General features: G+C 38.2%; 1 protein-coding gene across 1 annotated transcript; it reads right to left on the bottom strand.

Annotated features, from left to right (window-relative positions):
• Positions 1-3,416: 3,416 nt before the first annotated feature.
• Positions 3,417-6,268, bottom strand: LOC133732634 (farnesol kinase, chloroplastic). Its single transcript, XM_062160221.1, has 6 exons — positions 5,812-6,268; positions 4,927-4,994; positions 4,716-4,847; positions 4,211-4,326; positions 3,963-4,077; positions 3,417-3,873 (listed from the first exon to the last, which is right to left on the bottom strand). Exons 1-6 carry the CDS (start codon positions 6,157-6,159, stop codon positions 3,696-3,698), a joined length of 957 nt encoding a protein of 318 aa, XP_062016205.1. The 5' UTR covers positions 6,160-6,268; the 3' UTR covers positions 3,417-3,695.
• Between the last annotated feature and the right edge of the window lie 9,491 nt (positions 6,269-15,759).

The following is a 15,759-nucleotide window of genomic DNA, read 5'->3' as shown; positions in this document are numbered from 1 at the left end:
AAATGGCCGATTTCTAAAGGAGGCAGGGGACATGGATTGGGGATGGGAGGATGAAAATTAAGCTATACAAAGCCATTGATCGACAAAAATAGTGTTGCAGTTGATGTTAAGATTAATTGATAAGAAGAAGTCAGAATGCATATTGAACTCTTCCAGGACACTGTTAGTGTTACAAGTCCATTCAGTAATTTCTTTGTTACTGTATGTGGTAATCACTTGTTGATTAAGCTGGTTTAGTTGTTAGCTAATTGTTTGTTTGTCACCTAATGCCACGTGTAAGTCATCTACAGCTCCTTAGCTAACTATAAGAGCATATTTAGCAGACTCTCTATTATGGCTCCTTAGCTATTTTGGAGAGCATGTTTAGCTTTTTATCTATTTTAGCAGCTGCACCAGACTCCTAAGTGGCTCTCTATTATAACTTTTAGTTATCTTGCTCCTAAATATAGAGAGCGGGATGAGGCTCTCTATAATTTAAAACATTCTTTTTAAGTTATTTTATATAATTTATAAATACATTTAAACTATTTAATCTTCATTTAAAAAAATAATATAAATTCAAAACTAACTAAAATAGAGAGCATTGATGCAGACGTAATTCTAAAGTGGCTAACTAAAATAACTTTTTAGCTACTTTAGCTAAAATTTGACTCAAAAATGGCTAGCATTGCTAAAGATGCTCTAAGGCCTCGTTTGGTTCACGGAAAAGAAAGTAATTCTTTTGTCTTTCCCATGGGAAGGGAAATGAAATTTTCCAACAACTTTCAATTCCGATGTTTGGTAACGTAAGGCAAGTTATCAGGAAAGTTGTTAAAAAGTTTGTAAATAATGTAATAAAATAATATGTTGTGAGTAATAAATGCAAGGAAAGAATGGGAGAAAGTGATTCCTTTGAGATTTGGAAGGAACCATTTTCCCCCTTATTTTCCCTTTATTCAGGAAACGATTTCTTTTTCTTTTGCATCCCAAACGCAGGAAAGGATTCCTGATGCTTCCTTTCCGTGAACCAAAACTGTACTAACTCATTTCTATTAATGATGAAGCCCCATTTTCTTCTTCGATATTTCTACTTTCTTTCATTTTCTCTCTATTTCCTTTAGGCCCCGTTTGGTTCGCAGGAATGTCAAAATTGGAAAAGGATTTATTTTCCTTTCCAGACGGATATGGAGTGGAATATGTTTTGGTATTTCCATGTGAGTGTTTGGAATATTACTAGAAATTAAATTTTGGAATTAGTTTTTCATTTCTATTGTAGTGTTTGGTAAGTCATAAGAATAAAATATGAAATTATAATTTTCAATAATGCCCTTTTACTAATTAAAGTACATCAATTTATAAGGAATATTGGTAGGGAATATAAATTTTTAGAGGGATAATTAATGTAATTTTGCATTTGACAGTGGGAAATGGAAATAGAATACCACCCCTGACTAGGTAATTCTATTCAGGCTTTATGAGGGAGTCAATTTCCAGTCAAATCTTATTTTTTATTTCCTTTCCAATCTTTAATTACAACCAAACGGCACATCTGAATGGAAAATGAAATTAATTCTCATTCCATACCATGATTTCCTGCCATCCAAACGGGGCCTTAGTTCTTTCAGACGCCGGTTCAAGAGTTAGCAGGCTACACCCCATAAACAGAGTTCGTGCTCATCATAGATCTTTTATTCTTCTTGCACCCAAATCCTGTTAAGGAACATATTCAACTTTGATTATGAATCTTGTAAATATCCTCGTAAGTCTCGAGTTAAGAGCCCTTGGGGCTTTCTCGTAGGGTACCTCTAAAATTGATTTTTATATATATATAGCTTAAATTATACCTTTTCACTATAAGCTCTTCGCATTTAACGTGTTTCTACTTTTTACCATGAGCTTTTTGACCTCTTGAAGCTTGAGAAGAGAGTTTAGAGCTCTCTTAAAGTTTTAGAGTTGGAGAATCTCTTCTACTCTCCAATCTCTCATACTTTTATTTATAGAATTATTTAAAACTACATGAAACTCAAGAGATAAAATCACGACTACATAGTAAAAGTCGGCCATATTTCTCTATCAACTTGAGAGGACACCTTGTAATTTATCGACAACACAGAAAGAATACCAATCTAATCATCTTATGTAGTATGTTAAGCAATTGAACTTTAAAACACGACCACGACGCTGTGTTTTCTTTACACCATGTAGGAACCCCACGCGGTTTCATACTTTCATAGAGTCCAAGTCACTAGTTTCATACTTTCTTGACTCTAAGTCACTATCAAGCTTTCATGAAAGTTTGGTCCAGAGTGATGGGGCCAACCCCATGGCCTATCCCTAAAAGCCAACACAAAAAACAAAAGGATAACAAGTATTCAAGCCACCCAGGACAGAATGTCATCCTCCATTTATGGTAATGAGACACCGCCCTCAGAATCTCTTAAGCTTAACCCTCTAGGTATACCCAGATTCATACAAGCAAGTAATTAATAGTCAAACATTTCACACCTGACACATGGTAGAATAATTCTCCATAACTTAGCAAAGAAGAGAGAGATAGCTTTGTGGAGATGATATTAGCTCTAACGGCAACATGGGCAGCAGCAGCAGCACCTCATCACAAATTTCCAGCCATGTCATCAGCACCTGCCATGGCTCCTAATAATCAAGATGAGATTCTGTTCTTGGATGATAAGCACTATGCTTTGCATGGAGAGATCATGTTGGTGGTGCTTATTGTTCTCTTCATCGCTTTCGTCTCCTGCCTTGCCGTGGTCACTCGTATCCGGCGAGCTAGGGCAGTCGAGGAGGACTTGGTTTCGAAGAACCTGTGCAACTGTTTTGGACTATGCAGTTTGGTGAGGAAGAAGAGGAACAGAGGAGATGAGGATGCTGCACCAGAAGCTCCACTGAGGGCCAGTAATGAGATACCAGAAAGTCTACCTCATGAGAAGTAGAATAGCTGTATGTATGGCTAACCTTTTTGGTCCTTTACTAGAGGCCTAGAGCTGTGGCTATGAGCCTTCTATATCTGAGCCATTGTTAAATGCCTGTTTAACCCTTATACCCAATATCTTCTGTATTTGTTGTATGATTTTTCTGGTATATATTGCTACTTCAGTTGCCTCTTTTAATCAGGACCATTAGTTTTTGATGATTTTCTTTGTGAGGTGAGAAAGCACTGAAAGGTACAGATAAATTTGAGTTGGTAGATTGAAACTAATCATTTGAAGGCTATGGTTCCAAATTCACGGGAGGATCTTTATCTCTTTTAGCTTTTGCATTCCGTGCCAATTCTGGAATTTGTTTACTTTACAAGTCAAAATTGTCCATCATATACATCTCAAAAAAGCCAAAAAAATAAGAAATATATATGCTTGGTGCCTCTAGTATAGTTGAATGCGAAATTCAGGGAAAAGACTACATAATAGAACCAGAAAGAAAGAAAAATATATTGCATTGATCACACTGAATGTTTCACATTACAAGAATCATGGTTGTCTCTCATCCGTGCAGGGTTGGTATGTCACCTGCATCGACATCTGAATTTCACAGATTTATAGTATCAAGGTTTCATCCTTTATTTGATACCATTGTCTGTCAAACTAAGGAGAAACAATGCTAGAGTACACATAGCATACAACATCCAATCAAGTTCGCCAAATACAATTTGATTGTTTTCCCTACAATTTGCTATCTACAAGCTAGGACTAACCAAATCAGAAAATGAAACTGCCAACTAGTATAGAAGTAAGCGGAACTGTTAGGTTGTCATCAAGCACGGTGCTTATGGGAAGTGATTCTACCAGTGCTGAGGCAAGAGACACAACCAAAAAACCCAAAACCATATCCCAGCTCTTGTCAACAAAGCCAAACTTGGAGAAATAGTACATGTACCTGTTACAACATTACCAAGCATTAAGTAACTTGCTATATATGTTCAGTCCAGGCCTAGGTGAGGAGCAAAGTAAGCCACCAAAACTTACCCGATAGATGATAAAAAACCAGCAGATGCCATTGCCACACTACCAGCTATAGATTTGTTTCTGTTATACGGAAGTTTTTGAGTACCAAAACGCCTACCAACAACGTCTGCTAACCCTGTAAGATGCACATGCAAATATTTGTAAGCCTTCCTTAGAAGTTAACTGAGAGAAGTTCTGAGCAACTCTGTAGTATAGCAATTTAACAGCTCAACACAAAAGAACAGACAAACTGAATCGATTAAATGTACCATCTCCAGCACACAGATTGCATATTATTGCAATTGCAATGGGGGAAGTTCTCCAATAGACTACACAAGCCAAAGTTATGGTTGTGGCATAGTAGAGTGGTCCCTTAAGAAGTTCCCTGATGCATGGAGTAAAGGTAAAGGTGATTTAACAAATCATATATGATAGTTTGTGGAATTGAAGCAGGAGAAAAACTTTGTTTTTTGTCATTTCTCAGACATGGTTCACTTGTGCAAACATACTTAAATGTTAATAATGGATATATTATAAAGGTCTTGTATGTCTATCCAGTGGAGAACTTGTGAGCAATGTACTAGTTTTACACTAATAATAGAGTATTTTGTTTCTCATAAGAAACAGTCGAGCAGGTGAGGTTACTTCATTCACGAAGAACTAATGCTCTAGGTGGTGCCAATTCCAAGTATAGAGTTACAAAATCTGGCTTCACGCCTACATGGCAGACATAATTCAGATGGAAATCTCCCAAAGTATGTATTAAATGATTACCTATAGTCATTAAATCTGCTCATTGACTTCACTGTTGCTTCGTCTTTCATTATTCCGAGTCCCAGCAGAAGCATTCGTATAATATTAAGGCCTGGAATAAGAGATGCTAAAAGTGCTCCTTGGTAGCCCGAACTGTAATTATATATAGTACCTATAATCAGGCAGATCTACCATAATGTTATTACAATGACTACTTTGGTCATTACATTACCTGAATAGCGGCCAGCAAAGCATGAAAACGAGGCCAATGCTGATATGCACTAGCTTTCTGTTGAGTTTCTACAAAAGATGAGATGACCAAGTTTAGATGTATAGGCTATTAAGACAAGTTCCTTTAAGAGTGTAAAGCTATCTTTATCATGATGATTTCTGATCACTAAATTACAACTATGAAAAGATCTTTCCAACACAATGTAGGATCACACTTCTCTTCACTTGTATCTAATAAGGAAAAACACCATCAAAAAGTAAGAACAAAAAATTTACATGAGCACTACAGTTTATGACAATCAGGTTCCTACACTGTAATTGAAATCATTGTAAGCCATGTCACTTTCTTAAGTTTATCATAAGAAGTCCCTACTAAGAATGAAAATTAGATCAAGGACAAATTCCGGGCAATCAAAAAGATGGTTAGGTGGATGATCAAAGGTTCATCTCAATTGATCACCCTCTTGCTTCAGGTTTAATGCGAAACAATCACTGGTAGCATGGCAGTAGATAAAAAATCTGCAAGCATTTTCAGCATCGCTAACTAGCACAGAGGTAATGAACCCACCAAACACTCACTGGTTAAGCTTTTACAAGTGACTCTTCAGCCACTGTTTAGAGAGGAAAATACTAACAACCCCTACTAAGAATTAAGCCAAAACAATTACACAATCTTGATCCTATTCTTCACTTCTGCTATACTTGAGAGATTAGCCAATCTTAAAACCACTTCATCAAGTGTTTGAATTATAGTTGTCATTAGTTAACAAGATCAGTGCTTTCCCACAAACCAAACAAAACCCAATAATCCCAACACAAATTCTTAGGTAGCAACATAGTACAACATAATGGGCACTTAAACAGAAGCCAAAGATAAGATGCTGACCTGATCGAAGACCCCAAACTTCGCGGTTTGTCCCCACAACAGAAGAAAGAAAACAGCAACACCACCGGCAACTCCGGTGGCGCAAATATCAGCCAGGACCGCGTTTTCCGGAAACATAGTGGCGGGAGCTGACGTCACTAGGCGGCGGCGAGGAATACGAAGCTCAGTGATTGGGTATCTGAGTGTGGCAGCAGGGAGAGAGTAGGTAGCGTCTGAAATTGATGTTCGAGTGAGACGAAGGCGAAGACTAGAAGTGAAGTAAGTCAGTCGTGGAGAATGGCCCAACTGAGGGAGCACGGAACATAGAGTAGCTACCCCTACTGGATCCAAGGCCCGGCACGGGTGCATTTCTGGGTCTGTTGAATGCCTCCAGCTTCTTATTTTTTAATTTTTCCGGATGTTCCCCTCACTCGAGGTCATCTGCCCTGCGCTGTTCCTTGTTTTTGGATTACATCGAATTGAATCTCTATGCTATTAGATTGAATATTGTAAAATTTTAATTAGGATGCGGTTATTGTCACCCTACTAATTATTTTCTCTATCCTATAAGTTTTTAATTTATTGAAAGACTCAAATACCCTAATTTAAAATTACAATAAAAGACAATATTTTATTAAAAATTACAATATGTTTTTCTTATTACACCCTACAAAATACATCTTAAACGAGATTCATGATTAAACCTTAACTCTTTCTTTCTTAACATTCATCATCTTCAATCGTTCTCATGATATGCTAACAGAAAAAGAATTCGACACGCGAAGGAACCCGATTAGAAAAAGAATTCGAGTTAAACCCTTGTACTATTGGAAAATTGTATTTTGGGTACTGTAAATAGGTGAACTAAGTAAACTTAAAATTAAAAAAATATATGTAGGGTGAGAAGAGAATGTAGGGTGAAGAAAGTAGTTAGTAGGGTGGCACAAGCCGCACCCTTTTAATTATTTTGTATTCAGTTGTGCACAACTACTACACCTAAAAACCCTAGGCGGCCTCCTTTGTGCCGCACCAAAACCCAACGCAACAGTCGGCCTTCTTTGCCGGCGCTCTCTACCATTCTTGATTCCTTGCATCACTACATCCAGATCTCACAATGGCTAGTATTGATTCTGTCACCAAAAGCTTTGCTACCTCGCTAGCTATCGTTACCAATGAGGTTGTTGATATCTCCTCCATGGAGAATGGGGGGGGGGGGGGGGGGGGGGGCGCAACGGAATGCACAGTCCTACCTCTTGGCAAGGCCTCTGACTTCCAAGCCAACAAATGCTTCTGATCTGCGGAGGCATTTTCGTCGAATATGGGTGCTAAACAAGGGTTTCAGTGTTCAGCCGAAAGCTCCGGATAGATTCCTCTTCTCCTTTGATCTCCGGGGAGATAGAAATAAAGTTTTGATGGGTGGTCCGTGGAGTTTCAATCGTGCTTTGGTTGTCATGCAGCCATATGATGGAGTAGCACCTCTGCAATCTGTGGAGATGGAGGACCTTTTCTTTTGGGTTCGCATCACTGACATGCCGCCCGCATATGAGCACAGGAACACTATTGCCAATGTTGCCTCCATTGCGGGTAAATTTCTTCATCTGGATCAAAAGTTATTTGATACAACTCGGGAAATTAGGGTTAGGGTTTCTCATGCAATTTCGAAACCCTTCTTCCTGCACAAAACCCTAAAATTTGGCAAAGGGGTAGAACAAGAGGTTCACTTCTTTTTTGAGAATCTTGTGGGCAAATGCACTATATGCCTTTGTGTGTATCATAAGGGGGCAGCGTGTCAGGCAGCAACTACTGCGCCGGTGGTCCAGGAAGCTCCCACACCGGCGGCACGAAAATTAAATCTCACTCGCCCCTTCTTAGGTTTTCACGAAAATCAGTTCAAGGATGGATTGTTTCGCTTCCATGGAATTTCCACCCCCATTCTCCCACCTGTGGGAAGGTCTCTTTTTGGAGGTGCTGGGACTAGTAAGGTACGCAAACCCATTGTTCTTCGTCATGTAGGAAAGACACATACTAATGACAACAATGAATTGGCTTTGGTACCTGTGGATACCGATCAGCCTACTAAGAGAAATCGGCCCTTTCCATCTCCAAAAAAATTGCAGTTTATGATGTCTGATTTGCTAGAGGGTAAAACAAGCCCTATTGCTCCCTCAAAGAAGGTAAAACTGCCTGAATTCCCTACAAAATTCAATGCAAAATCTCTGGGTTTGATGGAAACACCAGGAGGTATGCTTGTGCCTGCAGAGGGTATGATGCCCAAACCTTTACAACTTGAGCTTCCTAGTGGCAAAAAGAAGAGAGGTCGGCCTTTGGGAGCAAAGAACAGAAATCCACCAAAAGCAAAAAAGGTTCCTGCTGAAGATGTCCTGAGTTTTCTGTATTCAGGCAAGCCTCCAAGCCCTAGCTTCAAGGGCAAGGAGAAGATATAGGGTTTTTCTTTTGTTAAGCCTATAAACTATGTAAATGTCTGGCATAGTTATAGGCTCGCTTAAATAAGTGAGCGATAAGTTCGAATAGAGTAGGTCTATCCTATGTACCACTGTGGCTCCTCCACGAATTCTTGCCTGGCCATTGTTATGTGTCAGCGGATGGGTATGTAATGGCCTTCTTGGCATGAGATATTATAAATGGATTTCCATTATTCAAAAAAAAAAAAAAAAAACTACTACACCTAACTCGTTTAACCACATCTTTGTTGACTAGCTATTTTTTTTGTTGTAGATTGTGGCAGTAGCTTCATCTAAACAAGGTCAAACGACTACTTACAAGGATGAAAAAACAAAATAGTATAAAGTGATTGTCCATTTTTTTTTTTACGTCCTATACAATAAAGGAATGGGATATTGAAGCCAACATGCAAGTTAGGCAGTCAAAGATGATGCTTTTAGACCGATCTTGTGGAGTAAGTTGGCCATACGACGGACAAACAGCAAAATACTAGGTTCTATTAACAACGAACCATCTACCCAACTGCAACCACTCGTCAAATCCATGACAACAACCCTAACTCGAAAGAGTATGGACTTATTTGAGATCTGAACACAGATCCAAAAACTAACAAAACTAAAAGACTCCAACAAAAAATAACTAGAAACGAAAATAAGACCTCCATAGCTCGCCAACCACCATCTGCCAATCCGAACCACACCACACTTTGTCGAAAAACCACAACAATGAATTGCCACCTCCAACCTCTATCACCACTAATCTTAATTTGAAAGGCACCATCTCGATCGCGAACAACACTTGATGATCCACCAATAGCAACAAGCTCATGCAACCTCTCCAAATGAATTGTGATTTGCACTTGCAAATTCATTGATTGCATCACCCTAGTCTCTAAACTCTACATCTTCAATTATAGGGGAGAAGGAAAAAGAACCTGAGCTAGCCACAGCAAAACTTGTCTCAGTACCCCAGCCATCTCCACCACCGCTGCATCATCGACATCTTCGACCCTCTACCAGCTTCAGTGGCGGCACCACCACTGATGCACAGCCCTCCATGGTCGTCGCCTATCCCGACTGCTTTGGCCAGATCCCATACACAGATCTGGGAGATCCTCACCGCCAATACTGATCGCACTCAACCGCGATCGATCCTATCCCCCCTACTTCTTCGCCGTCCAGAGCGAAAATCGATTGCATCTCCCCATCAAGCCGCCAACCATCAGCAATCACCTTGTCTACTAAATCTGATGCCATATCGATATTGGCCGCTTTCGAAACCAGGCCACTACACAAATCCAAGAAAACCAATCCCACCCTTACCAGAAACCATGGACATCTCACCCCTCATGTTCTCAATCACCAAGACCAAAACTCTCGTACAATGACCACATCCAAAAAATATGTCGTCGGACAGAGACAAAACTCTCAATAGAAGCTCGAGCGCGTAGGTGCATTTTAGGGTTTCACTCTCTCTCTAGGCCATTTTTTATCAAAGTGCTACTTCTCAAATTAGCCATTACTTTATGCTACGTTTGGATGAGAAAATTATAAATTCTTGAGGAATTTTGAAATGATGGAATCTACAATTTCATCAATTAAAATTCAATTAATTACAATTTTCATTGTTTGATTGCTACTTAGAATTTGAGAATTTGGAATGTGTAATAAATTAAGAAAATTTAAAACAAATTAAAAAAGGGGAATGAAATCCACACTCCTCATTTTACAATCCACACTCATTCTTTCCCTTTTTGATATAAATTCTTATAAAAGACAAAACTAAGTTACTAAAGACAAAAATTTAAGTTACTAAAAAAGGAAGCATAGAGTGTGGATGGTAAAATAGAGATTGTGAATTTCACTTCCCTTAAAATTTTACCTTGTTTTGGAAAATAATAAAGTAATAAAAAGAAACCTTTGCAAAGAAATTCAAAATCACACCTATTTTGATGGAAAATAAAGTGAGAAATTCGGACAATCAATTCCATCATTTCTTTCCACAAACAAATTCACAACTTCCAAGTTTCGAATGCCAGATGAGGTAATTCATATTTAGGAATTATAAATTTCTCATTTCCATTTAAATTCCATCTTTTTTCTTGGATTAAATATTGTTTAGTCCTTGAGCTTTTGACCATAAAACACTTCAGTCCCCTGACCTTCTAATTTCACACGTTTAGTCTCTGTACTTCAAAATTTCAGACCAATAGGTCCTTGCTGTCTACAAGTCGCGGCAAAATGTCTATTATGCCCTCAGTTTTTTTTTTAATAAATTTATTCCTTTCTCTGAGGGCATAATAGACATTCCGCCGCAACTTTTAGACGACAATGACCTATTGGTCTGAAATTATGAAGTACATGGACTAAACGTGTGAAATTAGAAGGTCAGGGACTGAAGTGTTTTATGGTCAAAAGCTCAAGGACTAAACAGTATTTAGTCCTTTTTTCTTCCTTCATCCAAACACACCTTTAGTGTTAATTTACTATCATAAGTTTTATTTCAGCCAATTTGTTACCTTAGCTAGGTTTTCAAAACTAGCCAATTTTCTATTCTTCCATCAAATTTGCTGCTCTAGGCTTTCAAGAAACAAGATTAACAAATATGCTTCCTTAAATTTCAAAATCAGTCATTTCCTATCCTAGATTTTCAAAATTAATCAAATTTGAACAGAGAAATGAACAAATTAATATGATGAAATGGTAGTAAATTGGCTAATTTTGAAAACATAAGGTAGCAAATTGATTAAAATAATACACAGTGTAACAAATTGGCTAATTGTGAAAACCTAGGGCAGCATATTGGCTGAAACTTAGGGCAGCAAATTGGCTAAAACCTAGGGTATAAAATTAGCTATTTAGAGTATCTCCAACAGTTTTCCTATAAAATCTCTATTTATGTGGACTCAAAAGTGGAAATCTCTATAATTTTTATTCCATAATTCCAAAAAAATTTCTACCATATATTCTCTATAATTTATTATTCATAATTAAAAATAGTAATGTTTTTTAAATTTGAAAAATATAATCAAATAATTAATTATGAAAATTAATATGATTCCAAGAGAAAAGAGTAAAACATTTCAAAAAGATGATTTCCTATAATTTTAGAGTTTGTTGTGAATATAGAGACAAGTATAAGGAACCTGTTGGAGCAAGAAAAATGCATATTTTCCTCTCTAAGGAAAAAAAAATAGTAATCGTTTTTTAGGTGAATGAGGTCAACATTTTATTGAAGTAATGCAAAATTAAGAAGTACATAGTTCAGCTGCTATTATAGCAGTAAGAAAAAAAAGGAACATAATCGAAATCCAAAGATTCTCCTAAAGTACTAGCTTGAGCAGCCACCAAGTGTGCTGCCATATTGCCTTTTCTATTGACATGAGTAATGCGTACAGTAGGTAAGTCAGCCAATTGCACCATTAAATCCTTATAAACACGTCCCAACAAAGATGAATGGGAGTCCCATGCAGTGGTCAATTGTTGTTGCACAACCAACGAATCCGTTTCCAAAATCACAGGCTGAGCAACTTGCTTCATAATAAACTCCACTGCACATTTACAAGCAAGCAGCTGATCAGCCTGCTCTACTGACAACAAACTGACAAGTGGTCTACCAATTCCAGTTAACAAATGTCCACAAGCGTCCCTGAGCACCAACCTGGTACCCCCTGTTTGGTCTGCGAGTTGAATGCCTCATCCACATTTATTTCTACACAACCACTCGGAGGGCACCTCCATTTTGTCACCCTCTCACGTTGCCTTGCACCTTCCATCCTCTTTTGGTTATGAAAAGTATAATCCTTTAGTCTGGAAGTGGCCATTAACACCACATCACAAGCATTCTTAGTCTTTCCATCCCAAACTCTACAATTTCTCTCCTTCCATGCACTCCATAACAAGAAATTAAGAGTGAGAAATGAGTAGCATCTAACCTTGTAGAGCAGTAACTAAGCCAAGCCAAAGCAGTCATATCATCTGTTGCCGAGGTCAAACAAGTTTGCCTCAATATTAAATTGGAACCAATGATTTCCCTCGAGTAAGAACAGTTTCTACACAAATGTAGTATTGTTTCATCATTGTCATCACATAGCACACAACTTTGAGATTCAATCTGAACTTGTTTAGATGCTAGTCGATCCTTTGTGGGAAGTATATTCTGACATATTTTCCAAGTGTTCACCTTAGCTGTATTTGGGATCTTAGCATGCCAAATCTTTTTCCAAAAGCAAGATGTAACATTCCCCAAAACATTTGCCCTTTCTATAGAATTAGAATAAGCAAAACGGTAAGCAGTTTTAACCGTAAAACTACCTCTAGCTATTCTCAAACTTCCAAACCAGCCTATCATCAACTTGACGAGTAGACAAAGGAATTGCAAGAATAGCTTCAGCTTTAGCCCCATTAAACAAAGATCGAACCCGTTCCTCATGCCAAACACCTTGCGCCCTCATTAGTTCATTAACAGTCAAATTTTCATTTACTTGAAGCTGCACAACATGAGGTACAAAATTAGCTAGGCAGACCCGATACCCAAGCATCTGACCAAACACAAACTTTAGTCCCCGATCCAATCTACCAATAGGACCCTGACTTTAACAACTCTCTCGTAGCAAAGACACTCCTCCAAGAGTAAGAAGGAGCATTATGAGCAGTAGCTGACCAAAAAGAGCCCTCTAGAAAATACTTAGCCTTGTAGACTCTAGCTATAAGTGAGGCCGGAGCTGAAATAACTCGCCAAGCCTGTTTTACCAACATTGCCAAGTTAAACTCAGTCAAGCTTTGAAAACCTAAACCTCCTTCTTCTTTAGGTAGGCAAAGAGCATCTCATGCTTTCCAATGTATTTTTCTTATATCCTCTGTGCTTCCCCACCAAAATCTAGCACACATTTGTTCTAAATCTTCACAGAAATTTTTTGTCAGTTGGAAAGCAGTCATAGCATAAGTGGGCAAAGCTTGAGCCACCACTCTGATTAATATGTCCTTCCCCGCACCGCTGAGCATCTTGCCTTGCCAACTTTTGAGTTTCTTGGCCAAAAAATAGTAATCTTATTTGTTGTTGTGTGCTTACAAGCCAAATCCCAACGGAATCTAGAGAAAAAAAGGCTTTGCAGACCAACCCCGATGGCGAGATCATGTTGCCTATTCTGGTCGAGCATGAGAGGTAGCGCCAGTTCCAAAATTTTCAGTGAGGCCAGTAGCAGAGAGAATCTTTAATATTCTTTTTGGTTTACGAATTTTCTTCGCAGAAAGGATTCCTCAACTCTCCGGAAGGGTAAGCCGGAAGACTAATCGCACAAAAATTTTACCAAGCTGGATTTTGAACTCGGAGTGGGAGGTTCCCACCGTGCATTCAAGCACCTTTTTTTTTTTTTTTTTTTTCATTTAAATCACTTTTCTTTTTGTGTTTGATTCAAATCACTTTTCTTCTCTAAAAGGATAAGAATGGAAAGTGTGGTTTGGTTGGTTCGAATACCTTTTTTTTTTTTTTTTTTTTGGTTGAGAATGATTGGTTCGAATACTTAACCCCTATACTAAAGCACCAAAAACGACGGAAGAAACTGCCATTCAAACCCTAGGCAGCTAGTCAGATCGATCAGGAGGCTGAAAACTAACTTGCCGCCAAAGGACAGTGCTTCATCCATCCATGAAGAAAACCAAGATCCACCTACCATCTAATACTAACATTCTCCATCTTCCGGATCACATAATCGTGGAAATTTTCGGCAAACTCCCAACCAAAACACTAGTCCCTCTGCAGGTTTGTGTGCAAAGCCCTGGCTTTATTTCTTCAAAGATCCTCACTTCACGAAAGAACACCCTCGCAATCATCTTGCGTTTTGGTCCATGAGTACTACTCCCGAAGCACCAAAAACCCTAATTGGAGGGGTTACTTCTTGGTTGATTTCGACAAGGCCTGGATGAGGAGCCCGAATAATGTGGTAATGAAGCTTCCTGAAGATCTAGAGGTCAAGTATTGTGTAGAAGTTTTGGGTTCCTGCAACGGACTCCTCTACATATGCAGTCCCATTAGTTGTGAGTCCTTGCTTCTTCCCGAGCCTACTAATTAAAAATGAGAAAATCGTTATTCCATATGTCTCAGGTTTCGGATTTAGTCCCATCAGCAATATCTATAAAGTACTGTTTATCTATGCAGTTCGAGGATCTGACGTAGGGGAGGTAATGGTTCTGACTCTTGTCTCATCTGGTATGTGGAGAAGCGTTGGAAGTTCTGTATACCCTAATCGGAAAATTCAACCATACATGACTTATCTGAATGGATGTCTTCATTGGGCTGTCCCGAGTAATGGTTCGATTACTTTTGATACGTGCCTTTGACCTTGAAACCGAGCATTTCCAAGAGTTACCACCTTTTGCTTTGAAACAAGCTACTTATCAGTTCACCCTTGGAGTTTTGGAGTCTGCCTCTCCCTAATGGGTTGGACTACACGAAGTAATTATACTAGAAATTGATGGGTGATGTAAGATTATGGCGTTAAGGGGTCTTGGACCAAAGAGCATGAAATTAATGGCGTGGAAATTTTGTACACTACACGAAGTATACAAAGGAGGAGGGAATATTGCTGTTATATAGATATAAATTCTGGGCTTAATCTCCTGGACAGAACGGCCTTGAGAGGGTTAAGGTGAAGGGGATGCCGGCCATCAGTGATTCAGGGGGCATGTTACTATGTTCCAAACTTCCTTCCGCTTAATAATATCATTACTGGTTAGAGATTGAAGGTATGATGATTGTCAAACCCTGCTTATCAATATATTGTTTTGATGTTTAGTGGTCTTGACACCTTCTCATGTTTGAAACTAAGATAACTACTTGATGATGAAGAAGTAATTATACTAGAAATAGATGTGGTGACATAAATACTAGAGGATTCATATTTTACTTTTTTACTAAATTATGTTTATGTATAATGAAGAGAGAAATAGTAGTCTACTGTAGTGCACCAAATATATACATAACAATATATTTTTGCAAAATTTCAAAGATGCATTATTAAATGCATTCAAACTTCGTTCCACTTAGTTATATCATTACTGGTTAGAGCTTGAAGGTACAATAATTGTCAAACCTTGCTTAGGAATCTATTGTTATGATAACTACTTGATGAAAGTGTAATACTAGAACTAGATGTGGTGACATAAATACTAGAGGGTTCATATATATTTTACTTCTTTACCATATTATGTATATGTATAATGAAGACAGAAATAGATAGTCTACTGTAGTACACCAAATATATACATAACAATAAATCTCTGCAAAATTTTCAAGGATATATTATTAAATGCATTCAAACTTCTTTTCGCTTAATAAAACCATTACTGATTAGAGCTTGAAGGTACGATAATCGTCGAACCTTGCTTATCAATCTATTGTTATGATGTTTAGTGGTCTTGGCACCTTTTTCATGTTTGAAACTAAGATAACTACTTGATCGATGAAGAGGTAATACTAGAACTAGCGTGGTCACATAAATACTAGAGG

Source organism: Rosa rugosa, chromosome 2 (assembly GCF_958449725.1).
Source record: "Rosa rugosa chromosome 2, drRosRugo1.1, whole genome shotgun sequence".
Classification (NCBI taxonomy): Eukaryota; Viridiplantae; Streptophyta; class Magnoliopsida; order Rosales; family Rosaceae; genus Rosa; species Rosa rugosa.
The sequence above is the reverse complement of the archived record's forward strand: the minus strand, read 5'-3'. Positions and strand labels throughout refer to the sequence as shown.

Coding starts and splice junctions, on each gene's coding strand:
- LOC133732634 (XM_062160221.1), bottom strand. CDS start 6,159: ATGCACCCGTGCCGGGCCTTGGATCCAGTAGGGGTAGCTACTCTATGT. Junction 4,848..4,926: donor CTTTGCTGGCCGCTATTCAG/GTAATGTAATGA, acceptor ATATAATTACAG/TTCGGGCTACCAAGGAGCAC. Junction 4,327..4,715: donor AGCAGATTTAATGACTATAG/GTAATCATTTAA, acceptor TCCATGCATCAG/GGAACTTCTTAAGGGACCAC.